Genomic DNA, 27,928 nt, shown 5'->3' with positions numbered 1-27,928 from the left:
CTCAGGTAATCACAGGTAGCTTAGTTATTGCTGTGACATGGTGGGAGTGTGGTTGGGTAAGTGTTTTCTTGCATCATAAGTTCTTTCTATTGTGTCATAATTTCTTTTATATCATTAGTTCTTTCTATTCTCTTGTAGTTTGCATAGTAAAGAAAACAACAATACAAGAGTAGAATCCATGATGAGTTCTGTACAGAAAGATAACTTTTATCAACATAACATGGAAAAATTAGAAAATGTTTCTCAGCTGAGTCTTGATAAATCACCAGTTGAGAAAAATACACAATATTTGAACCAACATCAGAGTGCAGCTACGTGTAAGTGGCAAAATGAAGGGAAACATACAGAGCGGCTTTTGGAAAGTGAATGTCCAACAGTAACTCTAGTACCAGAGCAGTTTAGTAATGCTAACGTTGATCAGTCACCCCAAAATGGTGATCACAGTGACACAGACAGTGAGGAAAGTAGGGATAATCAACAATTTTTGACACCTGTAAAGCTTGCAAATACAAAGCAGACTACAGAAGATGAACAGGCCAGAGAAGCCAGAAGTCACCAGAAGTGCAACAAGTCTTGCCATCCTGTGGAAGACTATGCAGGTTGTCAGCAGGAAGAGGTAGACGTGGTGCCAGAGAGTCCCTTGTCAGACATCGGCTCTGAGGATGTCAGTACTGGACTGAAAAATGCCAAGAAATTGAGTAGACAAGAAAGTAGCCTAGGGAATTCTCCTCCATTTGAGAAAGAAAGTGAACCCGAGTCACCAATGGATGTAGATAATTCCAAAAATAGTTGTCAGGATTCCGAAGCAGATGAAGAGACAAGTCCAGGTTTTGATGAACAAGAAGATAGCAGTTCCTCCCAAACAGCAAATAAATCTTCAAGGTTCCAAGCAAGAGAAACAGACACTGAGTTGAGGAAACGGTCATCTGCTAAGGGAGGTGAAATTCGATTACATTTCCAATTTGAAGGAGGAGAGAGTCGCACAGGAATGAGTGATTTAAACGCCAAACTACCTGGGAGTACTTCTAGCTTGAATGTAGAATGCAGAAATTCCAAACAACATGGAAAAAAGGATTCTAAAATCACAGATCATTTCATGAGACTGCCCAAAGCAGAGGACAAAAGGTAATTTTTTCCGTCAGGGGTATCTCCCATAGAGTAATATGTTTTATAATTTTGTAAGAGGAGTTTAGCAAAGTTGTGGTTTACACTGAAGCAAAGAAATTGTTGTCTTTCTTGTTAACTGTTTATGCTAAATTTAAACCTAGACTCCAAATTTTAAATTCTAAAAAGGCCAGAAACAGAAAACAAGAAGTAAATAAATATTGTTAATCAGATTTTTAGTTTCATGCACTTCTTTCTGAAATTTATGGGACTTATCACAACATAAAAATATTAGATTGATAGTAGCCACTGTTTAGCCGTTTTCCCTAGGCCATTGTATACTGCATTGTCTCTAATCCTCTGACGGGCAGGTGGATAGTACTCACTTCACAAATGGGAAAACTGAGACTTGGGTTAGTGAATTTACTGAAATTATGTAACTTATGAGTGGTGATGCTAGGATTTAAATCTTAGCCTGTGATTACAAAAAAAAAATAAAAAATTACATTTTTGCAATTATCCCATGTGGAATCTTAAAGCCCGCTCTCCATAATTTCTGTGGTCTTATCTACCAAACATGCTATAGTAAGTTCACTTCACTGAAAATTGCTGTCTAGAGTCCTGAGAAGTAGCTGATACTGTGAACCATGACGCCTTTGGCAGTGTCCGTGGTCATGCATGGAAGGTGATTTAGGTGTGTTTGGCAATTCCTTCCAGACTGTTGAAAATAAGCTCTTGGGTTTTACTATAAGCTTTATAAGTTTTTTTGGCTTTTTTTCCTCCTGTAAATACCAAGGAGAGAGAACAAGCTTGGCACATTTTAAACAATAATGTTCTGGGTAAGTTTTGTACTTGTGTATCCAAGTGAATTTAAACAGTAAGTGGTTTGTGACTGAATACATTTGTTTTGACCTTAGAAAAGAACAATGTGAAATCAAACATCAAAGAACAGAAAGGAAGATCCCTAAATACATTCCACCTCACCTTTCTCCAGATAAGAAGTGGCTTGGAACGCCTATTGAGGAGATGAGAAGAATGCCTAGGTGTGGGATCCGGCTGCCTCCATTGAGACCATCTGCCAATCACACAGTAACTATTCGGGTGGGTATTACCTGTTACATATAAAGAGAGAAGACTCTAAGTCTTGATTTATTGTGATACTTATTAAAGTGAAAATAGACCAACACATAGAAAGTGCTTCTCTTTTTTCCGTATATAAAGTACTGAGAAGTCCACAGAATGGAGAAATATAATGATAGCTTGCTTAATATAGTACTTAACAGATCCATAAGATGAATTATTGTCAACCAATGAAGAAATGTAATTTTTCTGTATTTTTAAGAAAATTCATTGGATTCTTTTTTTTTTTTTAATATTCAATTGACAGTATTTTTGGAGCACCCACTGCATATTAGGTACTGGGTTAGTCCCTAAAATTCAAAGTTGTGTGTGGTTTAGTATCCTCAAATCATTCTCCCATTTTGCCCTCTTTTCTGAGATTTAGATTCTTCCAGACATCTCCCTCACTGTCCCACAGGTATCTCAAACTCTACATGTCTAAAACCAACCTCATTTTTTTATTGTGGTAAAATATACATAATATAAAATTACCACTTTAACCATTTTTAAATGTACATTTCAGTGGCATTAAGTACATTTACAACATTGTGCAACTATCACCACTATTCATTTCCAGAAATTTTTCATCATCCCACACAGAAACTCTGTACCTACTAAGCAGTAACTTCCCATTCCTTGCTATAGCCCCCGGTAACCTCTTTCATACTTTTTGTGGGTTCTTTTTTTAAAAAACAACTTTATTGAAGGCATATAAAAATTTACCCATTTTAAGTGCTCAATTCAGTGATATTTAGTTAATTTACTGAGTTAGGCAACCATCATCATAATCCAATTTTAGAAGATTTCTATCACTCATTGGGTAATTTTAAATAGTCATCTCATTTATTAGTCAATCTCTGTATTAGATTTCACAGGGACTACTTAAAAAAATCCCTTTTATTGTACAACTTAGTCTAGACATGATTAAATATTTTGAAGTACAGAATTCTTTAGCATGGTTAGAGGTGGAAGTGACATTTAGCAGATTGGTGGGGTTTGGGCTGAGCTCTAAAAAGGAGCAGGAATTTCTGAGGTGGAGTTAGTGAGGCGAGAGAATTTTTTGTGCAGACCATAGAATCAGGGTTCTCTTGTCACTGCTGGTTAACTGAAGAGTTTCCTTAAACATCAGAATGACAGTTTAAAATAGTTACCATTTGCAACTATTCAGGTGTGTGAATAGGATTTTCTTAATACTGTGTAAGAGATATAAACGTAAATAGTGGGTTGATGTAAGGTTTAGCTGTCATCCTTAACTCCCAATTTCAAATTTTGTGTTTCTTAAAACAGTCTCATTGTCATTTATTGATGTTAGAATAAGTAAAATTTATTGTAAAAATTACATTTATAAAAATAGTAGGTTTTTTTATTGTGAAATTTTTGTTGTACATTATTGTTTGTCAGTCACCATATAAATTCATCCCTCCACTCCTTTGCCCACGTCCCACCCCCTTTGCCCCTGGTAACCACCAAACAGTTCTATCTGTCCATGTGTTGGTTTATCTTCCACATATGAGTGAAATCATGCAGTGTTTCTCTTTCTCTTTCTGGCTTATTTCGCTTAGCATAATACCCTCCAGGTCCATCTGTGTTGTTGCAAATGGGATGATTTTGTCTTTTTTTTATGGCTGAGTAGTATTCCATGGTGTATATATACCACATCTTTATCCATTCATCAGTCGAGGGACACTTGGGTTGCTTCCATGTCTTGGCTGTAGTGAATAATGCTGCGATGAACATAGGGGTGCATAAGCCTTTTTGGATTGTTGATTTCAGATTCATTGGGTATAAAAATAGTTTTTATTTGATTTAAATATAATGATTACATGTCAGATATTTTAGGGGAAAAAAGAATTCTGTTATTTAAAAAAGTTTGAAAATCACTGAGCTGGAGTAATAATTATGGAAATAAAAAAGAGAAAATAGATGGTTGCATTGTTTTGAGGTAAAATTGATAGGACATGGTGAATTCTTAAATATGGGCAATAAGGGAAAAGGAGGCATTGAGAATGCATGTAAAATTAAGAAAAAGCTGGATGACTGAGAAGATGTTAATGGTGAAGATTTAGAGAAAAAATTGATTGGGGAGGTCAGTGATGTTTTTACTTTTCCACCTTCCTCTCTCCTACTGCCCACAAAGAAAACCCAAAGCATCCTATACCATCATTTAATTTCTATAATGACTGTTAGGTACTCAATGTTAGATACTGATTGTTAGATACCCAATGACACATTTTAAAATCTTTATTTTGTTACAAAAGGAATGTAGGGTTGTAAAAAAAACATGCAACTATATGTGAAAGTGTATAACTCAAAAAACCCTAGTCTTCTTAGTCCTGTTCCCAGAGTTTAACAATTTGGTGTATTTTCTTCTAGATTCTTTCTCCTGAATACGGTAATATGATATATGTGTAATTAACAGTTATTAAATAAACAGTCCTTTGTTACATTTTTAAGATGCCAGATGTTAATAATTACAGAATTTGAAGTAATAAAATAAAGCTGATATTTAGCATTAGAAATGTAAGGCAATGTGAAATTGCACGGACATAACACTCAGTGCTTGATTATCTGTAAACACACAGATGAACACACACGCAGGCATATAGACAACACAGATATACACATACACACAAACATATCTGCGAACACATTCAGACATGTAGAAAGCATATTCTCATACATGTGTTCCCCCAGTGTGTGAAGCTGGACTGGTACCTGTTCTGTCACCTCAGATAACATGGAACATTACAGAATCACCTTTGGGGCCTCCATCTGGAGGTGAAAATACTTTCAACATAGTTGATGACTCAGCTACTTTTGACTCTTGACCATTCTTTCCTCCTCGGAATATTCTCATCCTTTGGCTTCCATGATACCATATAATCCTAGTTTTCTTCCCATCTCCTTAGCTGCTTCTTATGTTCCTTTAGCTCTTCTTCTTCTTCTTCTTCTTCTTCTTCTTCTTCTTCTTCTTCTTCTTCTTCTTCTCCTCCTTCTTCTTCTTTGAGGAAGATTGGCCCTGAGCTAACATCTGTTGCCAATCTTCTTTTTCTTTTTTCTCCCCAAAGACCCAGTACATAGTTATATATCCTAGTTGTAGGTCCTTCTAGTTCTTCTATGTGGGACGCCACCCCAGCATGGCCTGATGAGCAGTGAGTAGGTCCACGCCCAGGATCTGAACTGGCGAACCCTGGGCCGCTGGAGCAGAATGTGCAAACCTAACCACTACACCACCAGGCCGGCCCCATAGCTCTTCTTCTATATATGACCATTAAATGTTGTTGGAGTTTCTCAAGGCTTTTTCATAGGTCTTCTTTTCTTCTCCCTCTCTCTCTGAGTGGTCTCATCCACAGTTAGGGTTTTAATGGTCACTATAGATGGCCTATAAATTTATTTCTCTTGAGTTTCAGACTTTTGATGAAGCTGCCTGTTTGACAGTCTTCCTTTTCATAAGCTGTTGCCTTTTTAGGGAACAATCTTCCTTTCTCCTTTTATTTAACTTGTTTTCATCCTTTGGAGTTCACCTCAGTTGTCACTTCCTCAAGGAAGTCTTCTCTAAGCTCACCAGATAAGTTAAAATTGTCCAAAATAGGTTCTCACAACACCACACACCTCTCATTTATAGCATATTACAGTTGAAATTTTGTATTTATTTATGTGATTATTTGATTTTCTGCAATGAAGTACTGATTCATGCTACGACATGGATGAACCTTGAAAACATTATGCTAAGTGAAAGAGGCCAGACACAAAAGGCTACATATTGTATGATTCCCTTTATATGAAATGTCCAGAATAGGCAAAATGTAAAACTTTTATGTTTTAAAATATCTCCTTCCTCAAATGTTTATTTAGTGCTTATTATAAGTAGCGTACGTGTATATATACAGATCTGTGTATATTTGCATATACATATGTATACACATATACATATAAAAAACACACATGCTAGGCTCTGTTATAAATATTCAGAATACAAAGTTAAAATGGTTATTATTCTTAAAAAGTTTAGAGTCTAGTGGGAGAAGGAAAAACAAGTATGCTCTGGTATGATAGTGATCTAATAAAATAAGAGGGAATAAACTAACTGCCTTTTAAAAAGTTTCTGAAGACTTCTTAGAGGAAATGAAGATTGATCTGAATGTTGAAGGTCAGAATAGGTATTTAACCAGATTGTGTTTGGGTCAGAGAGGATGTTAAAAACTGAGAACATCATTTGGAATCAGAGTATAGGCAGAGGGGAGCCATTATAGGATTAGAAGCCTGAGAATACTTTAGTAAGATAATGTTATTCCCAAGTAGGGATAGGGTTTTATGGGGGGATGAACGTCTCTGAGATCAGTTGGAGTTAGGGAGAGGGATAGAAAAGGCTGTTGGCAGAAATTCAGGCAAGGAATAAGAGGACTGGGGACCTAGATGAGATGGAGATAGAATGCCCAGGACATGGTAACTTGGAAACTGATTAAACAGAGATAAGGAGTGGGAAGAGCTGAAGAAGACTTCTGAGATCTTTCTGAGTTTTCAAGAAGACTTTCTTGCCTAGGAGCTAGTCTGTATTTTATAGCATCTGCTTTGGCTGCTTTCTTTGGATTATTTTGTAGAAGAGATACCTAGTTTTTATGCACTTAGAGTTTTCTTATTTACCTCTATTTCAGGTAGATCTTTTGCGAGCAGGAGAAGTTCCCAAACCTTTTCCAACACATTTTAAAGATTTGTGGGACAACAAGCATGTTAAGATGCCTTGTTCAGAGCAAAATTTGTACCCTGTGGAAGATGAGGTAAGAACAAAACTGATGTTCTTTTAGTCTCTGAAAGATAGTTTAGTGCATGCTTGTTTGACTTCTCATTCTATGTTGCAAAAGAACTTAGAATAGTTTCCTCATTTGTTTTTCCTTTTCCTTAAAGAATGGTGAGCGAACTGCAGGGAGCCGGTGGGAGCTCATTCAGACTGCACTTCTCAACAAATTCACACGACCTCAAAACCTGAAGGTGTGTTCTTTTTGCTATTCTTGCCTCTTACATGTAGTTTTTAGAGATGGGATCAATGTCTCCTCCCTCAAGGACATTTTTTGATCTTTAATAGACTCAGGCAACAACATTATTTATATGCAGTAGTGCTTGCTTCTTGAGGAAGTCTCTTTAGAGACTTCTTGGTTTCCACTCCATCACTAGCAAATGAGTAGAAGCATTGAGAGTTGTAAATGCCTTGCCTGGAGCCACACAGAATAATTTGGAGAACCAGGAATAAGACCTCTGTTTCTTGATTCCCCATCCAATTTCCTTCAGTCCAAGTTTCCCTTTTATTTTTGTTTTAGAATTGCCGTGTTTCTGAAATGTCTTTAAAAGTAAATCAGGAAAGAATTATGACTTCAGCAATATTTGCCCAAAGGGAAGCTGAGTTTCCTAATGATTAAAGTATACATTAAGCATTCTGTTTTTTATTGCTCTTAACATAACTTCTAGCAGTTTAATAATTTATTTATTAATCATATTTTGGCAATTTATTTTTTGGTTTTTTTAATATTTCATTTAAGACTAAGGGCAACCATTAGATTGTTTTTCTAATATCTGAAATATGAGTGAGTATATGTTTATTTTTGGCACTATGGCCATGTAAACTTTTAAAGTTTTTATAACCATAAACACTAACAGATTTTTCTATGCTTCTGTGAAATTGTGTTTCATTTTCTTTGAGACTTAATTTGCTGTGTACAGTTTCTCAGCAAATACACAAGTTTTTCTTAAACTTTCTATACCTTTCTGTAGCTCCTGTTTTTTTTTTTTCTTAACATGAAAAACATTGATATGTTGTACCATAATGTATTTTGAAAATTTCAATCCTTAGGGACACTGTTTCTCAATCTTGTAATGTACTCCTTTTAAATGAAAGAAATTCTCAAGATCTGCCAGAGTTTACTTATTTTTAGTAGCATAATGTTAAGTACATATGTACAAACATAAAACTAAATACACACTCTTTATACTTATAGTATACAGCTATATCAATTTGATTTTTTTCCATATTAAGCATTATGAACCATCATTTGAGTTGTGTTCATTATCACAGTGAAAACAATTTGTTGTCACTATTCTCTTTTTGCACAGAAGTTTTTTAACCACTAATCCGAACCCCAAAATAGTATGCTGAAAAACTTTTAAAAATACTATATAAAGAAAAAATTCTTCATTTTGTATTTACTACTTTTCTTACTAATCACAGACAGTTGATGGATGTTGGTAGATGCAAAGATGGGATCTGTATACAAAACATCAGCTTGCAAATAAATATGATAGTGACCACTTTGGTCCATGTTCTTTAAAATTTGACATTCCTCTACTGCAGTGTATCTTAGGATGGCTCAATCTTTACACCATTTTTATCTATTTAAAGTACCAGCTTTCATTTCTACAGTGTGTTGTCTTTTGGCCTGTATATCCCAAAACCACAATTATAAACTGACAAACACAGAAGCAGGCTATCCAAGAATACTATCCAGACTCCATTTGAGAAACACTGTCTTAGGGCCCTTATAGCCTTATAAACAGGATTATTAAGAATTTTCGTATTTTTTCTTTAAGTGTAAACGCAGATAATCATACTGTTCTAAATTACATTGTCTGCTCACCTCTTTAGCAATTCCTTAGTGTGCCATGATTACTTTAGGAAGGGGTAATTGCTTTAATCTGAATTTCCCTTTCTCGTTTATTTTATGGTAGATTCAACAGAACAGAGTAATCCATCGAGATTTTCTTCTATCTGCTTATGGTAATTGTTTCCTTTGCTGAAAGAACACTGTCAGAGGGAGGGGGAAACATTAAATCCCTCTTAGTGAATATAATAATCTTACTGCTGTTTTTATGCCATCTGATGTTGACTTAGGAGGGATTAGACATGTTAAAAGTTTAAAAAAGGAACAGTGTCCTCAAAAGTTGATTTACACAGTAATATTTCTATAAATGATGTATCTGATAATTTGCAAAGAATGGATTTCTTTGTGCTTTAACTAATTGTGCTAAGTATGAATTATGAACTAAAAAAACCTCACTCAGTAGTTGATAGCTAAGAGTACAGAATAGCATCTAGTTTTTCTAATGATAGAGACCTCTTGGTAGACTACTTTTGAGACTTGAACACTCATGTAAAAGTAAATGTTAGTTAGGAGTTAATGCTAATTATAAAACCTCATTAAAGAATTAGAGTGTAAACGCTATTTAAAATGTTATCCCTTACCACCTTTGATGAATAATTTACATATAAGAAAGTGCATCCTTTTAAAGTGTGTAATTTGGTGAACTTTGACATTTGCATACACCTGAGAAGCCCCCACTGCAATCAAGATACAGAACATTCCTGTCACTCAAAGATTCTTCTTACCCCTTTGCAATAAATTCCTCTTTCTGCACTGGCCCCAGGCAACTATCGATCTGCTGCTTTTACTATATTAGTTTACATTCTACGTGAATGGAATCACATAGTATGTATGCAGTGTGTCTAGCTTCTTTCACGCAGAATGAAGATTGTCGAGATTCATCCATGTTGTTGAGTGTGTCAGTGGTTCGTTGCAGTATATGCATTGTTTTTTCATTCACCTGTTGATAGACATTGTGATTTAATGCTTTGTGTGAGGTTCTGAAATCAGATACCAGTGATTAGAGAAAAATCCTTAAATTCTTTTCTTTCTTAATGGAAATTTTTATATTATGGCTGTGAGAGAAAAATAAAAGCTTTTTATTGCAATGTTATTTTATGGTTGGTGCTTTTTCTTTTCCTTTTTGAAGGAACTTGGATATCTACTGATTCCAAGTAAATAATATATATTTTGTTGGCTTGATTTTTAACCTAGATACTTGGTGATTATTTATATGGCATTCAGTATTTTTCAGGTATCTCTTTGGCAGAGTGTTAATTTTTTTAGAACTTCTTCAATGATGAGGAAATTTGGAAGGTTTAAATAGTTTAATAAAGTGTTTTTCAGACTTATATATTTTTAAAAAATTTTGGGGTGTGTATTATGAATACAAATAGTTTATATATTCTACATATTTACTACTTTATTAATATGTACTTTATAAAATATAATCAAAATAGAAATTAAAAAGGATGAGATGAAATATAATTGTAAATAATTTTTCTGTCTGTATAACTAATGGATTAACTTATGCATACCCCACTCTGGTGTTAAAAAAACAAAATTTAACTGAGTAAATTTTAAAGATTTTACTGGCTTTATTCAACAATTCTTGAATCGGGCAACATCCCATCTAGCAGATAGAAAGAAGCTCCCAGTTGCTGTACTAAATGAAAGACTTTTTTATAGGCAGAAGGGAGTGGGAAGGAAGTTAAGGTAGCAAAAAGTAGATTGGTTGTGGCAAGGTTACTTTCCTTTAGGGGATGGCAGGGACCTATCAGGCAGATGACCTCACTAGTGCTGACCAAGTGATTCCCAATTGACTGGTTTAAGATTCCGTTTCTGGGAGAGGCTGAAACTGTAATTAAATTAATCTCAGTTTGGTGAGGTGGGGTTTAGCATAAGTGACTCCATTTTGGGCCTCTCTTCTTGTTTTTAACACTGGTAACCAGGTATAGAGTACTGCCTATTCAGACAATTGAACATTACACCAGTAGGTGGCATACTATTTTGACTTTTCACTCTACATAAATATGTAATTTGTGTGAACTGCTGGGGGAAGATAAGCATTTTATATGTACCTTATAAAAATAGCTGATAATAAAGGAAAAAAGACCATTTTATGCTTTAGGGCAATGTTTCTCAATCATTTTTTCACTATTGCCCTCTCTCCCTGAGAGCCTTTAAGACATTTTTTCCTAATTTACGCTTCTCATGAAATTTTAATACTGCGAATACACTGTATGTCTATATGTATAATGTTACCCTATTGAGGGCCAGAAATCATTGTAATATTTAAATTTTTTTATCCCCAAGGTCCAATTTTTGTCCACTTGGAGTATATCACCTCTGTTTAAAATGCATGTTTTAGAGTAATTTTCGTTTTTTCCACTATTACTTGACCTTTCTAATCTCATTTATCTTAAGTGAATAATAAATTAGCATGGATTTTATTTTTTCATAGCTACTGATGTGGAGTACCTAATGACAGGAGGAAGCTTGTCCAGCATTAAGAAATTTACTGGAAGTAGTTCATAAAGGAGACAGGCTATTCACAGATAATTCACTTGACTATATCATGAAATTTTGTTTACGCTTTTTCCATAGGATGCTATTCTGAAATACAATGTGGCGTATTCTAAGAAATGGGACTTTACAGCTTTGGTTGATTTCTGGGATAAGGTAAGAGTATGCTTATTTCTTTAACTAGGAAACTTTGTAACTCTTTAACTATGACAACTGTATAAGAAAGTTTGAGAAAAATACCTATAATTCTGTCACACATACACAATTATCATCTTTTATTTTTGTGGAAAATATTTCCTGTTATTTTATATGCATGTTTTAGGAGCGAATTTTGAATTTTGCTTTATTCTCTCATAATATGCATTTTCTGTTATATTGTTGTACCATTATCAACATTATCAATGGTTGCATAATATTTCATGACTAGATTTGGAGCATTTAATGATTTCCATATTCTCAAATGTCTAAGTTGCTTCCAGTTTTACTGTGTTCTCAATTACACTGTAGTAACATCTTTACATATGTATGTATATGTATATATGTTTTCCCAAATTTGGTATTGTTTCTTTAGGTGATTCCCAGAAATTAGATGGTTAGGTCAAAGGGCACAAAACTTCTATGGCCCTGTAAAATTTTATGCTGTAAAATCATTTTCCATAGGAGACTAGCAATTTAGTATGCTATCAGCAATAGGTAAGAATACCACTTTCATAGTACTGTTAGAAGAATGGGCATCATCCATTTAGAAAAAATGGCAACGTACCTTTTTTTTTTTAACATTTTATTTTAGAATAATAATAGATTCACAAGAAATTGCAAAGAAATATACAGGGAAGTCCCATGGATACTTCATCCCACCTTCCCCACTGTTGATCCCTTAAATAAGTATAATACAATATCAAAACCAGAAGGTTGACATAAGAGCTTATTTAGATTTTACCAGTTATACCTGTACTCATTTATGTGTGTAGTTATGTAACTGTAGCTTCATGTAACCACCACCACAGTCAAGATACAGAACTGTTCCATCACCACTGTGCTCACTAGTGCTGCCCATTATAGCCACATGAGCCCTCTCCTAACTTCTGGCAAACACTAATCTGTTCTCCAGCTCTCTATAATTTTATTTCAAAAAGGTTACAGTATGTATTCTTTTCAAATTGTCTTTTCTCACTCAGCGTAATTACCTTGAATCCACCACAAGTTTGTTCCTTTTTATTGCTGAGTAGTATTCCATGATATAGGTGTATCATAATTTGTTTAACCATAGGCTCATTTCAGGACATTTGAGTTGTTTCCAGTTTTTGGCTCTTACGACTAAAGCTGCTATTGACTTTTGTATGCAGTTTTTTGCATGGACGTAAGTTTTTATTGCTCTGGGATAAATGCCCAAAAGTGTAGTTGTTGAGTTGTTTGATAAGTGTATTTTTAGTTTTAGAAGAAACTGCCAATATACTTTTGCTAGGTAAGTAAGCCTCCCCAAAGAAAGATACTTTCCTGTAAAATCTATTTTTAGGGGCCAGCCAGGTGGTGTAGTGGTTAAGTTTGCGTGTTCTACTTTGGTGGCTCAGTGTTCGCAGGTTCAGATCCTGGGCGTGAACTGACTTAGCGCTTGTCAAGCCGTGCTATGGTGGTGTCCCATATAAAGTAGAGGAAGGTGGGCACGGATGTTAGCCCAAGGCCAGTCTTCCTCAGCAAAAGGAGGAGGATTGGCAATGGATGTTAGCTCGGGGCTAATCTTCCTCACACACACAAAAAAATCTATTTTAAAAATTTTTATAATTTGATTTTTCTGCTCACATTATTTTTAGTTATCCATATTATTTATGCTTCATTTACTAATAATAGAAACTGAAAGTAATTTTTGAAATGGAAACATTTTGAATTGAAATATTTTCAATAGTACACAATTTTGGCTTACCTAATAGAGAATAATAATTGAACTTTGAACATGTGCTATGTTTTTTATATTGAGGCTTTTCCCTCTCTGGCCTTTTTTTCAGGTAAATAACCATGAGGTAAATAAGATAGTTGTTATTATTCCTATCGTAAGTGAGTAGTTGTGATTCAGAGGTGGATTTTCTTGGCCAAAGTGACCTAGTTTGTTCCTGGCGAGACAGCGTAACCTGACCAGTCTTTCCACTGTTGCCTGCAATCACACTATGATGTCCTTCTGCACATACGCTCCCCTCCTACTTGCTGCCTCATTTTCTCTGTAATAAGAGACTGATTTGTCCCCTTCCTCCACTTTTATCTATTGAAATTCTGTCTCCCAGACTCACATTTTCCTGTCTGCTCCCTCCAAAATGAGATGTCACCTTTCTTTGAATTTCCATGACAAATTTTTAAATTTATCTTGTGGCACTCCCTCTCTTTGCCTTGCTTTATTCTTGATGAAATGTTGACATCCTCTAGTCCATTAAAAGTTACATGGGGCAGAAACTGTATCTTTCTTATTATTATTATTTTTTTTTTGTGAGGAAGATCAGCCCTGAGCTAACATCCATGCTAATCCTCCTCTTTTTGCTGAGGAAGACCGGCTCTGAGCTAACATCTATTGCCAATCCTCCTCCTTTTTTTTCCGCAAAGCCCCAGTAGATAGTTGCGTGTCATCGCTGCACATCCTTCTAGTTGCTGTATGTGGGACGCAGCCTCAACATGGCTGGAGAAGCGGTGCGTCAGTGTGCCCGGGATCCGAACCCGGGCCGCCGGTAGCGGCGCGCGCGCACTTAACCGCTAAGCCACGGGGCAGGCCCTGTATCTTTCTTAGCTTTGTGTTTGCAGTAGCACTTGTACAATGCCTTACATATAGTGAGTGCTTTGTAAGTGGTTACGAACTGGATTCAACAGATCAGGTAGTCATATTGGTTTTCAGGGTTACCAAGGTCAGGAGAATATTTCTAGAAGTAACAATTCAAGTTAATAAAAATTGTTATGTTTCTGATTCCTGCCCCCACTCCTTGCCCATGCATACAACACACCTAAATATAACAGACTCTTCCTTCTCTGAGCATTTTTAGCTAGTGACGTTCCAGTATTCTTGTCAGTTCGTTTCCTGTGACATTACTGTACTGAAGATCTGTCTGTCTTCTAGGACTGGTGGTAATCCAAAAGAAAATGGTTGGTTAATTATGTTGTCAGGAATCAAACATTAAGATTATTGTGAATCTTTATAGTTACTACCTCCTGTTAATTTGCAAGAATGTGAAAATGCAGTTGACAGTGGTAAAATAACACCACCACTCCCTTTTTCCCCAGAAATGTTTTGATTATCTCACAAAGTGTTTATAAGGCAGCATGATACACAGCATTGGCTCTCGGATTTATCACGTAGCGGAATCCTAGAGGGCTTGTTTTACAACACAGGTTGCTGCCCACCACCATCTCTGAGTTTCTGATTCAGTAGATCTGGGCTGGGACCTGAGAGTTTGCATTTCTAACAGGTTCCTAGGTGATGCTGCTGCTGCCAGTTCTGGGACCAAGCTTTGAGAACCACTGGTGGAGAAAAGAGCATAGAATTAGAAATGAGAATTGTGGATTCTTAGTCTCAACTCTCTTCGACCTTGGGCAAGCCACATAACCTAAGCCTTAGTTTCCTCATTTGTTAAATTGACAAAACAATCACTTTATCCACCTTAATGGCATGTTCTAAGGATCCAGCTAACTATATATCTGAAATCACTTTTAAAATTCTAAAGTGATAATAAAATATGTTGTTACTTTCTTACCTCTGAGGACAAGTTTGTTTTGCTACTTTAAAAAAAAGGTTTTTTCATCAATAACATATCTGAATTGCAGAAATCTTGGAACATAAAAAAAGTAAGACAATAAAAACTGCCCATGATTTTGCTACCCAGAAATAATCACTCTTAACGTTTAAAAAAACATAATTCTGTCCACCTATGCATATTGAATGTGGATTTTTGAAAAATGTTATTATTTTACAATAAACATCTGGTGCCCGAATCTTTTATATCATTGACTATTTCCTCTGAATAGATTCCTAGGAATATAATTAGTGGATCACAAGGTATGTTGGTTTTGAGGCCTTTGATGCTGTATGTACTGCCAGTTTACCTTCCTGGAAGGTTGTACTCGTTTTCGGTTCTCACCAGCAGTGTGTGCGAGTCCTCCATCACTGTGCCCTCTTCAGGATATTTACCTTCCAAGTATGATAGTACATAAAGCTCCATATACAGTGTCTTCTGCAGAGTGAGAGCTTAATATGTTTGTTAAATTAGTTGCCTAAGAAAGTGTACCTATAAGGTATTCAGGCCTCTTGGAAAAGCAAATTTTGGTTAAGATCAAGTAATTTTCTAGCAACTATAGTGGTATCACTGTGGGATATGAGAGTTCTCCAGTTTAAATGACATTACTTCTCAGACTCTGAATAGGTAATTTTACTAAGAAAATGTGAGGTTTATAGTATAGATTATAAATTTGAAATTACTTGCTTAAAAGTTTGAGATCATTTTTCTCCTGTGTGTATCCTCTATATACTACCTTTCTTTCACAGACCTAAAGAAATGTGTTCAATTACTTTTTTTTTTAATTAATTTATTTATTTTTCCCCCAAAGCCCCAGTAGATAGTTGTATGTCATAGGTGCACATCCTTCTAGTTGCTGTACATGGGACGCGACCTCAGCATGGCCGGAGAAGCGGTGTGTCGGTGTGCGCCCGGGATCCAAACCCGGGCCGCCAGCAGTGGAGCGCGCACACTTAACCGCTAAGACACGGGGCCAGCCCTGTTCAATTACTTTTGAGGAAAGGAAAAAAGAGGAAATAGCATTTACTGAGGACATGTGTACCAAAAGGAATATATTATTGAATTTAATCCTCAAATACTTGTGAAGTGTAGGTAGTGCATTCAATTTAGAGCAGAAAATAGATTTAGAAAGATTAAGTAACTTGTTCAGCATTATACAGATATTAAATGGGTGAATCTAGATTTGAGCTGAGTTCAGTTCCAGCACAAAATGGGTCACCAGTAACTACTCATTGAATACATGAAGGACTATTAGACTCCAAAGCCTAGGTTCATTTTATTGTTATGATTATTATCCCTTAAAGAACACTGAACACCCTTGTATGTAAGGCATTGTACTGTGAAAGATACAGAATTGATTGACAGTCTTATCCTCAGAAAGCAGGGGGCACTGGACATGTCCGTAGATGACTGTAATAATTAGGCAGAGTGGAAGAAATGTTCTGATAGAGTCTAGTGGGTCATGGAAGGTCAAAAGAGTTTTATTTTGGGTCACTGGGCAAATGTTATAGAGGACATAGTATTTGGGTGGTAGAGTGTAAAATGTGTAGAGGAGAAATGGTTCAAGGACATGTATTTTACAAACAGCCTGTTAAATGCACCAGCTTCTTTCACTTAGCACAATGTTCTGCAGGGTTCATCCACATTGTAGCATATGTCAATACTTTATACCTTTTTTTGCTAAATAATATTCTATTGTATGAATATACCACATGTTGTTTATCCATTCATCAGTTGATGGACATTTGGGCTGTTTCACTTTTTTTTTTTTTTTTGTGAGGAGATCAGCCCTGAGCTAACATCCGCCAATCCTCCTCCTTTTTTGCTGAGGAAGACGGCCCTGGGCTAACATCGGTGCCTATCTTCCTCCACTTTATATGGGACGCCGCCACAGCATGGCTTACCAAGCAGTGCGTCGGTGCGCGCCCAGGATCCGAACCAGCGAACCCCGGGCCGCCGCAGCGGAGCGCGCGCACTTAACCGCTTGCGCCACCGGGCCGGCCCCTGGGCTGTTTCACTTTTTGGCTATTATCCATAATGCTGCTATGAGCATTCGTGTACAGGTTTTTGTGTGGGCAATTGCTGCATTAGGTAGTAACTCTTTGTTTAATATTTTAAAGAACTGTCAAACTGTTTTCCAAAGTGGCTGCATCATTTTACAATCCTATCAACAGTGCACAAGGGTTCTAGTTTCTCCATATCCTTACTTGTTAATGTGTGTCCTTTTGATTTTAGCCATTCTAGTTGGTGTGATGTAGTATCTCATTGTGGTTTGATTTGCATTTCTCTAATAACTAATGACATTGAGCATCTTTTCCTGTGCTTATTGGCCATTTGTATATCTTCTTTTGAGAAATATCCATTGAAGTCCTTTGCCCTTTTTAAAAATTGGGTTGTCTTTTTATTATTGAGTTGTAAATGTTTATATGTTCTGGATGCAAGTTCCTTATCAGATACATGATTTGCAGATATTTCCCCCCATTTTGTGGGTAGTCTTTTTCATTTTCTTGATGGTGTCCTTTGAAGGACAAAAATTTTTAATTTTGATGAAGTTCTATTTATCTATTTTTTTCTTTGGTTTCTGTTTTTGCTTTCATTTCTAAGAAGCTAATCCAAGATCACAAAGATTTACTCCTGTGTTTTCTTCTAAGAGTTTTATGGTTTTAGCTCTTACACTTAGGTCCATTACCCATTTTGAGTTAATTTTTGTGTATGGTGTAAATTAGGGGTCCAATTTTATTGCTTTGTGTGTGAATAGCCACTTGGTGTTAATTTTCATATGTGGTGTGAAGTAGAGATCCGATTGCATTATTTTGCATGTGGATATCTGGTTGTCCTCTCACCATTTGTTGAAAAGACTATTCTATCCCTCTTCGATTGTCTTGGCACTCTTTCAAAAACGAATCGACCATAAATGTAAGGGTTTATTTCTGGCCTCTTAATTCTATTCCGTTTGTCTATATGTCTGTCTTTATGCCACTACCACACAATCTTGATTACTGTAGCTTTGTAGTAAGTTTTAAATTGGGAAGTGTGAGTCCTCCAACTTTGTTCTTTTTCTAGTTTGTGTTGGCAATTTTGGATCTTTTTCATTTACATGTAAATTTCAGGGTCTAGCTTTTTAATTTCTGCAAAAAAGTTAGCAGTGAAGGGCAATTTTTATAATCATATTAATAGAATCCAAACTAATTCTGCATCTTGAGGTAGGACCAGTAATTTTAGGGTTACCTCATCGAGCTTTTGACCCATATGATGTTTAAAGTCAGGCATAAAGTAAGTAATACAAGCCTTATTATGCCTGTGTCAGAACATCCTTGAATCTAGATGTCTCTCACTCTTACAGAGATGTAATTTTTGGTGCAATGAAAAAGTGACCAAACTGATATAATCTTTGTCACTTAAGTTATAACATATAGATAGTCTATTTGCATTTTGTAATTTTGGGGGGCTTAAATTTGATACAGTTGTTAATTTTGGTAAGAAGTAACGTTAAATTTGATAGCTTGTGATGGCAGTAAAACGTACCATTGGGTAAAATACCTCTGTCACCTTGCTATGAGGTAAAGTAGTCATTTTTTTCTCTCGTCTTAGTCAGACTACTCAGAGAGGACCTTGTTTCCCCTTTATCTGGTGACCTTGCCCAGAAGCATTCCTGTAAGGGTAATATATAGCAAGTTTTGGTGTGTTTAGTGTAGATCATAAATGTGAGGTGATTACCAAGGTGCTGATGATAGTTTTACAATGCTTTAGAGAGAGAAGTCATTGCATTTTTGACCTTCTGACTTTTATTTACTTTGTCAATACACAGAGGGTTGGAGAAGTCCCCACCACTGTACCAAATATTCATTTCTTATTGTTTTCTTCAAGTCTTTGCCCATATATATAATATTTTATAGTTACATCTAGGTATAAAAGTATATTTAAAATATTTTATGATATAAAAATCTGTTACATAGCTTTATCATTTTTCGTCTTAATGGTTGCATAATATTCCATCAAATTGATATATCATTTGCTCAGCCATTCCAGTGTTAGAAATTTAAAGAGATCTATTTGCGTAAAGCATATCTAGAGGTTCAAGGGTGTTCTTTCCTGTGACTGTTTGTTGTTCTGTCGTTGTCAGTGTACTTAATGGAAGACCCTGGATGTTTAATATGGTTCTGTGTTTTTTTGTTCATCAGATCTCCAAAGGTATTAATATCGAACTTGACCACATCACAGCCCACAGGAATAACATTGCCCAGGGTTGCAGTGGCTAGTGAGAAGAAGTAAGGGTTAGACGTATGTGGGTGGGATTGGAGGAGGAAAAGGAGATCTTGGTGCAAGGGAAACAATTGTTTGGCTAGGTTTTAAATTATAAATAAATTATATTTGCTTTGCATTGTCTATGTCCACGTTTTGGAGCAGGAGTGCTTCTTTAAAAAGGGTTCTTAAATGTTGCTTATTAACAGTATTTGGAAATTGTTTACTTAAATGTCACATCGAACTCTGAGTGGCTTACTTTGCTAAGGAAAAAAATAAAGTTCAAATTTAACATCATATCAATTTTAATAATCTACCGTTAAGTTTATTTTGAGGCTGTTAATATCTCCTTAAAACCTTGCTTTGGCTAATTCTGTGAATAACAGATTTTGTAACCCAAACCACCTTAGAACTGGAGTCAATATCAATAGTCATTTAGTGTGATTCCATGTTACAATTATTACCTATACACTAGTATCTAGTGCAAGAAGTAAGAGACCCAGAATCTTGCTAATCCTGTATGTGAGCATCCTTATTTAGGATGGATGTGAGGAGTATTGCCTAAGCTTTTATTATTTTCTCAGAGCCCAGCAAAGATCACAGAGATCAATCTGTTATTTTGTAATTTATGGTTAAATATTTAGGTGCTACTGAGTTGAAAGGGCCATTATTTAGTGTTTTTTTGCATCTTGAGTGCTAATATTGGTCTTCCTTACTGCCAGCTGTTGGAAGTGCTAGGAACAAATAATCTGTGTTTTATGGCCCTCCTGTGTGGTGTTCCACAAAATTAAATTCAAACACTTCTATAATTTGTATTCTAAATGGATCGATATACTTACTGCTGGCATTTTTCACAAGAAAGTTTAACAAAATGTTCTATATATTAGGAAGGGTTCTCTATTAATCCATTTTAGAGGTATTTTAAATACTGCCATCTTACAACACCTTTGGCACTATTTCTTTTCGTTCTCAGTGAATTAATTTGTGAAATTTACATAGCACATTAAAAACACAGTGATTAAAGTGGGGTGTTGGGGAAGTATGTTTAAGAGAGGTTACTTCCGTTTCTGTGATCCCGGCTTCTATTTCTTGACCTAGATGGTAGTTCAAAAATGGGTGTTTGCTTTATAATTATTCACTAGAGCATGCATATATATATTATGTACTTTTTGAATATATATTTCACAATAAATGTAAATATTAATTTATTCAATTTAAAGAGCTTTAAATTCTAAAATTGATTTGTATAGCAAACTTTTTCAGCAAACGGATTAGTTGTTGAAAGGAAACCTAAGGTTTTTAGTGACTATTTCATCTTTCTTTCCATGTTTAGTTTTATGTCTGGAATAGAAAAGATAGGAATGAATAGGCCTCTTATTTCCTCACTTCTGTTGATTTATCCATGAAGACTGCCATAAATAACAAAATGAGAATTTTGTTTATTTTTATTACATCCGTGGCTGCTGAAAGTGGGGAGTGAGAGATAGGAATACAGGAATGAGGGGACATTCAAAAATAAAAAACAGAAAAATTTAGACTTTAAAGTGGAAAGGTTTTGTTGCTGTGATTAGCTTAGTAATATATTCCTCATTGGAAGCCACTATTTAGAAAAAAAAATATAGCATAAAGTCTATACTTCGTCATACATACACAGTAAATTCTTTATTGCAACTTAGAAATTGTGCATCTTTTGCCTTTGCTATAATTATTAAAATATTGACTATATGTTGTCCTATCAGCTAGTGGCCTATCACTTGTCAGAGAAAGGCTGTGTAAAGCCTGTTTTCCTGTAAATGAGGGTGTGTAAATCTATCAGTAATGAATTTGCATTCTTGCCTGTGTGCTACTTAATTTTAAAAGGTAAATGGGGGTCAATTGAGTTTTGAAGGATGCAAACTAAGTGGAGCAAATTATTATGCCTAAGTCATCTTTTCCTTCAGAGTTCTTTATGTGTGGTTTTAAATTTTAAAAACAGGTGCATCAGAATGCATTGTCTCCAAAATTGAGGCATGTACTGTTAAACCTATGTTTAACTAAAATAACATTTTTTGAACTCATGTGACCATGAGAAACTTTGAAAATTATGATTATTGACAGAATATCAGTAGAAACTCAGAAAAAATAAATATAAGCTTATATTAAAATAGATAACCAAAAAAGTCATCTCATATACATAAAGTAATGGCTAGAAGAAATTAAGTTTTGATTCATATCTTTATTATGTGATAAAAAGTTAAAATATAATATGTTGAAATTATTGGGCAAATTATCTTTCATTAAATAGTATAAAACACAATAGTTTTATGTTTATGCATCACTCGAGCATCAGTGCATTCATACGTAAGTGGTGTCTTGTGGACTCCCTTGCCTTCTGGGGCATGGCATAATCTTATGGGAAGCTTATCTAATCATAACTGTATCAAATGTATTTAGTATTTTTTTGTATATTAAAAATTTTAGAACAAAAATATTAGAGGATTTTTTTTCCTGTCTTCATTGCCCCCCCCCCCCCCCAGAATCTCTATAAACATTTCATAGAACCTTAGTGTTTTTAAGAATAGTTTGGGAAAAGCTGACATAAGGCAACAGGTTGTTGTGACCACTGTTTCAAATCAGAACAAATTTCTTTAACCAATAACCAGTAAAGATTGTGGCCTTCCGCAATAGCCTTTTGGTTTTTTGGTAATGCAAAGAGGTAAGTTTCTAAATGTATGTAAACACATTACTCCTTAGCTTCCAATTCCAAATGGAATTCTTCATAGCTAATCTATTTTTTGGGTCTTTCTTCAAAGCTTAAAAGATTTAAAGTGTCCTTGTTATATTTGTCATAAAGAGCCTGTAGCAAATTGCTAATCAAATGAAAGCAGCCTTGAATGTTTCATAAGACTACAGCTAATGTCTTTATCTCTCTAGCTTTCGAACCTCTGACTTGGAGTTCAGTGGAAATTTAACCTTTTTGGACTTCTTCCCTTGGTGACTCACAGTCTCTAGAATCAATAAGGTCTTGCATTGCTTTACAGCTTGACTTAATTCATGAGAACTGTAGGAGCCAAAAGAGAGCTCCTACATGGAGCTCCTGCGGTAGTAGCTATGTGGTAGCTTTATCTACGTGGTAGCTTTATCTACTGAGGACTGGTCCAATAGTCTTCTCCATATTTTACTGTTAGTATCAGTCATGAAAAGTACTTATCCGTGATGTATTGCTGTGGTAATGACAGGTAATGATTAACTGCACGAGGCAGTCAGAGTCTAAGCTGTCAGCAATTATTCTTTATAGTGTTTAAGAAGTTTTTAGTAAGCTGTGTGGCATAGTACCTCATTGCCTTAGATGCCGTTTGATTACATGAAAAGCACTATAAACAGACATTTTCTGCAACAAGAACCATTTCCAGCACAGTGAAATATGGAATATTTTCAAATGAACTCCCAAGTGGTGCTACTGGTCTAATTCACCTCAGCCCTGGGAAGCCCAGCTCAGAGAAAAACAAGGGGTCTTATTCCATTCAGGCTGGTGTAACAGAATATGACAGACTGGGTGGCTTATAAAGAACAGAAATTTATTTCTCACAATTCTGGAGGCTGGGAAATCCAAGATCAAGGCATTGGCAGATGTGGCATCTGCTGAGGACCTGCTTCCTGATTCATAGATGGCTGTCTTCTCGCTGTGTCCTTACAGGGTAGAAGGAGCAAAGGAGCTCTCTGAGGTCTCTTTTGTAAGGGCACTAATCCCATTCATAGGGCTTCACTTTCATGACCTAATCACCTCCCAAAGGCCCCACCTCCCAATACACTGGAGGAACAGGTTTCAACATATGAATTTTGGGGGACACAGACATTCAGTCTATAACACAAGGGCATTTTCCATTGGGAGTGGAATGTTAAAAGTGCTTACTGTCACAGCTCACTGGGTTGAGCAGCTGTATTCACAGTCTCTTTCCCCATAGTTGACTTCTGTCTCCCTTTAAAATCCTTTCTTTCTTCCTAGCCTACTCCTTAAATTGCAGACCATTTCAGCTTCACTTTACTTGCAAACTCTTATCCATTCTAGACTTAGCCTTATCTCCTCTCAGACTTACCCCTTCTACAAGTTCCCCCTTGTAGATAATCTCCTCAGTGTTTGCTGGAACATCCTATGTGGTTATCTGTGGTAGAGACAGTGGTGGTGCTTATTATTGGGAGCTTTACTATATACTAAGCACAGCGTAAGCAATATGTTTTATCTCCTTTAATTCTCACAACTACCCCGTTAGGTAGACACTAATTTTCCTAATAATATTAGGAAACTAATTAATATTTCCATTTTACAAATGAAGAACTGAAAACCGAGGCTTAGAGAATTTAAGTAACTTGCTCAGGTAATGAAGCCAAGATTTCCACCAAGGTGCCTCTCACTCCAGAGTCTAGCTCTTAACTACGTACTCTGTTGTGGTAGTTCTCATCCATGAGTGATTCTGCTTCCCAGGGGACTTTTGGCAATGCCTGGAGACATTTTTGGTTCTCACAGCTAGGAGGGAGGTGCTACTGGCTTCTGGTGGGTAGAGGCCATGGGTGCCACTAAATATCCTACAATGAACAGGATGGCACTCCCCATAACAATTATCCAGCCCGCAAGGTGAGTAGTGTGAAGATCTAGTAACCTTGCTCTACTACGGTGGTTCTCAAAATGTGGTCTTTGAACCAGCAGTGACAGCATCACCTAGGAATTTGTGAGAAGAGTAAATTCTCCTCCCTCTCTCTAGACCTACTAAATTAGAAACTCTGGGGGCAAGGCCCAGCTATCTGTGTTTCCACAAGCACCCAGCTAATTCTAATATACTTGAAAGTTTGAGAAGCACTGCTCCATTCTAATGTCTTTCTCAAACCTCTCCTTGAATAGTACCTGTCCCTCAACTTCTTTACCTTTACCTTCATTATTGGAATGAAACTTGTTAGAATGACGAGGAGTTGTTTTTTTCCTCAGCCGCCAGTGCTGATTCCTGTCCGTTGTTGAATTGTTTAACCCTGTGCTAGATCTGTGAAAACCCAGAGTGATGCTTGTAGATCTGGGCTGAGGTGGGTCTCATCTTTTATCTGTGCACTGTGGTGCATGCCATCAGAGCCAGCCTTTGACTTAGCACCTGGAGAGGAACTGAGTTAGTCAAACACAGTGCCCAAACATTAGGTCAGCTGGAAGTGTTTAGGGAAAGGGGAGAATCATCATCGAAACCAATTAAATAAAGCTGGGGAGGCCTGATAAGTTCAAAGATTTGAATTACGGGTAGAAAGAAGAGGAGCTTAGAAAAATCCTCTGGAAAGAGATGGCTTTAGTAGCCTATTGCCTGGGATCTGATATCATTTAAAAGCACTGACTTAGGGAGGACACCTGCCAACATCCATTGGCCTTTGGTCCTTTGAAACCTTTGCTGTCTGGTTATATCCCCTTTTCCCATTCTTGTTATCTGCCCATCTTTGACACCTCTTTTCCTCTCAGCCCTATTACCTGACATCAAGTTGGGCAACTTTGGTTGGTATTCATGTTGATGACCTGTGCACTAGACTCACTCAAGTCTATATGTGAGACCCTCTGCTGTATTCACCTCTATGACCACATACGATCACAGATTGGACCTGGGCATCCCCTGGGCCAATCCCTTCTCTAGGATCATGAGTTCTGAATTTCTCTCCTGCCATAGCCTCCTAGTTTTCTACTCACTTATCCTTCTGCACTCTTTGTTTTTAAGGCTACTGCTTCTATCCCTTTCCTTCTGGCTACTGTTTCCCAGGTTGTGTTGCTCAAATACTTCGTAAATAAAAGGTTGAATGGTCAAGTTAGTATGCTACATACTATATCCTCCTTCTGGGTATAGTTCTGAGGAGTCTTACAGTAAAGAAACCTGCTCAGTTTTGGTTAACTAAACATTTCCCCCAAACTTATTTATAAACAGAGCCCATTTCTGTGTAACAGCTTATGATTTCCCTGGTAGCTAGTATTCTGTGGAACACTCCTTGCAAAACAGTTGTAATCTATTCCTGCCTTCCTGTCTCTTCCTGCCCAGCCTGCCCTTCCTGCCCAACTTTTTTATCTAGATCCTTCTGGACATTTGGTGTCTGCTGGTGTCCAGCCCTGATAGCATCCAGCTACATGTTTCTTTTGCTCTTAACAAGCTGAGGGTTATACTGAAGGAAAGGAAGGGAGGGAGGGAGGGAAGAAGGCAGGAAATAAATCATAAATCTTACTGGTAGGCCTTACTGAGAGTTCATGTTATTGAATCTTAACTTGGCCTTTGGTTCTTTTTGCCGTCTTCTTTATGTTTCCTCATTACTCTATGGTTCTGAACTTTTTCATTGTTTTCTAACTTCAACCACATTCTCCTATCCATCTGCTCTTACTTCACACCTCATTGAGAGATTTGAGACCATCTAAAAGGTAAATTCTTTTAGTTCTTTCATTTTAGGTTTTCGGTATTCTTCATTCATCTCTTTCTTGTTATCTCAAAGGAAAAGCAAGTCTTAATCCATTCCTTAAACTCAGCTTGTCCAAAACAGAATTCTCCTTTAGGGTACGTATGTCACTGTATCTTTTCTGGCCTCATCCTTCTTCCCCCATGCCTGGTTAACACTTGCTTGTCCTCTAGTGTTCACCATAGCTGTTGCTTCTGTTACTGACTTTTACTTTCCATCTCCTACACGCTTCCTTGACGGAGGCTGTGATTTGTTCTTTGTTATGTCGCTATAGTGGGGACATAGTGCCCAAGCTTTAAATACCATTTAATGCTGGGCACACTCAAATAGTGGAGACATAGTGCCAAGCTTTAAATACCATTTAATGCTGGGCACAGTCAAATCTTCAGCTCTCTCTGTCAGCTTTTTATATTAATACACAATAATTTTACTTCTTGAAGACTTCTTGAGTCTCACCACTGTTTCTAAAACACTTGTCTAATCCATGCCGTCATCATGACTCAGATGCTATATTGCAACAGTCATCCAGCTGACCTCTATGTACAGTGTTGCTCCCATCAAATCCATCCTTTGTGCTGCTCACACACAGTGAGCTATCTGAAGCATATTTCTTAAAACCTTCTGGGGCACTTCATCTATTTTCAGCTCTACTGTGTGATATTTATGTATTCCATGGCCTTGCCTCTGCCCACCTTTCCAGCATCATTTCTTGCCACTTTCCTGCTCCGAATTGCTTGTGGTTCTCGGTCATGCTGTTTGCTTGCTCTTAATTTATCCTTTTAGACTCAGCTCAGTCTTAATCTTCTCTGGGAACTCTAATCTGTCCTCCCAGCCTCTACTAGTGTCTTGACATGAGTACAGCCATGTTTGGCCGCTCCATTGACCTACAGCCACCAGCACAAAAAGAAATATAAAAGCTGCTTTCTGCGTGGTGGGAACTGGCCCTTCTCTCACGGAGGGAGTTGCAGGTTGTAACATTTCAAGGCTCTTGGAGCGTCGTAGCACGGGATGGACTGGCCATCTATGCCGGGCTGGGACGATAACCAAAGAGAACAATGCACGTACACAACTACTGGGCTGGGACGTTAGCCAGGGGGCTCAGTGCACGTATGCCACTGATAACCATTTTGTGCATGGGAACACTAAATGCTTGCTCTGCAAACTCTGTAACTGCTTATATAAACTGCTGGAGACTGAGACCCGGTGAGAGTTCCACCTGTGGAAGGGACACCTTGCCCAGGACGTGTGATCCTTGCCCAGCCGCGTCGATTGACAGGGCTCTCCCGGCAGTGGGGCGTGGATGTTAACGAAAGCATAACTCTTATGCTGATCAGCTGGTGCGAAGTCATGCAACACACAACCCAGGCTTAGCACAATGAATCCACGAAAAGAGTGGACACTTGGGAGAATAAACTTCATACAGATACTCCTGCTGTGTTCGCTATGCTGTGCTGCACCTCCATGTCTGCTGCAGACCTACACACCAACTAATGCCTCTGTAGGACAACCTTTGACCCTCTACTGTTAGACCAACTGCTCTACACCAGTGGGACCTATAACCTGGACTATAAATGGCCAAAAAATTTGGTCTCAGAAACAACAAGCAACTTCGCAATCTAAGATAATCTCTCTATTACCCTGCCTTCTGCTACCCCCTGTGATAGGGGCTGATCTGGACTTCTACAAGCTAGTTTGTTAGGCCTAAGTGTTACCTTATCTAATGTTATCTTTGATACTGTACATGATTTGCAAGATCAAGTTAATAACATTTCATATTCTAAGGGGTTATTTGATTGGTCACCTTGGGGTTTAGGTCCTTTATTGCGAGATAGTTTTATAATTATTGTAGTCATTGGATTTTGGATTCTTGGATGTGCCTTATGTACTTGTGTACAAAGTTCATTGTCTGTGCATATGGTGTCTTATGGTTAATGGAGACGGCCACGGCCGAATATGTCTTGACATGAGTACAACCATGTTTGGCCGCTCCATTGACCTACAGCCACCAGCACAAAAAGAAATATAAAAGCTGCTTTCTGCGTGGTGGGAACTGGCCTTTTCCCAGGAACTGGCCTTTCTCTCACGGAGGGAGTTACAAGT

At 36.9% G+C, this 27,928-nt stretch overlaps 1 protein-coding gene across 2 annotated transcripts in view; it reads left to right on the top strand.

The window, feature by feature from the left end:
* The window catches only part of PARG (poly(ADP-ribose) glycohydrolase), a 124,629-nt gene that overhangs the window by 7,546 nt on the left and 89,155 nt on the right, over nt 1-27,928 (top strand). For both annotated transcript variants that reach the window (XM_058542866.1, XM_058542868.1), the window contains exons 3-7: nt 139-1,125; nt 2,022-2,205; nt 6,879-7,001; nt 7,129-7,212; nt 11,460-11,534. In XM_058542866.1, the coding sequence (XP_058398849.1) occupies nt 139-1,125; nt 2,022-2,205; nt 6,879-7,001; nt 7,129-7,212; nt 11,460-11,534 (1,453 nt within the window). The remainder of the gene's footprint in view (nt 1-138; nt 1,126-2,021; nt 2,206-6,878; nt 7,002-7,128; nt 7,213-11,459; nt 11,535-27,928) is intronic.

This window comes from Diceros bicornis, chromosome 6 (assembly GCF_020826845.1).
Source record: "Diceros bicornis minor isolate mBicDic1 chromosome 6, mDicBic1.mat.cur, whole genome shotgun sequence".
Lineage (NCBI taxonomy): Eukaryota > Metazoa > Chordata > Mammalia > Perissodactyla > Rhinocerotidae > Diceros > Diceros bicornis.
This window is presented reverse-complemented; position numbering and strand designations above follow the sequence as displayed.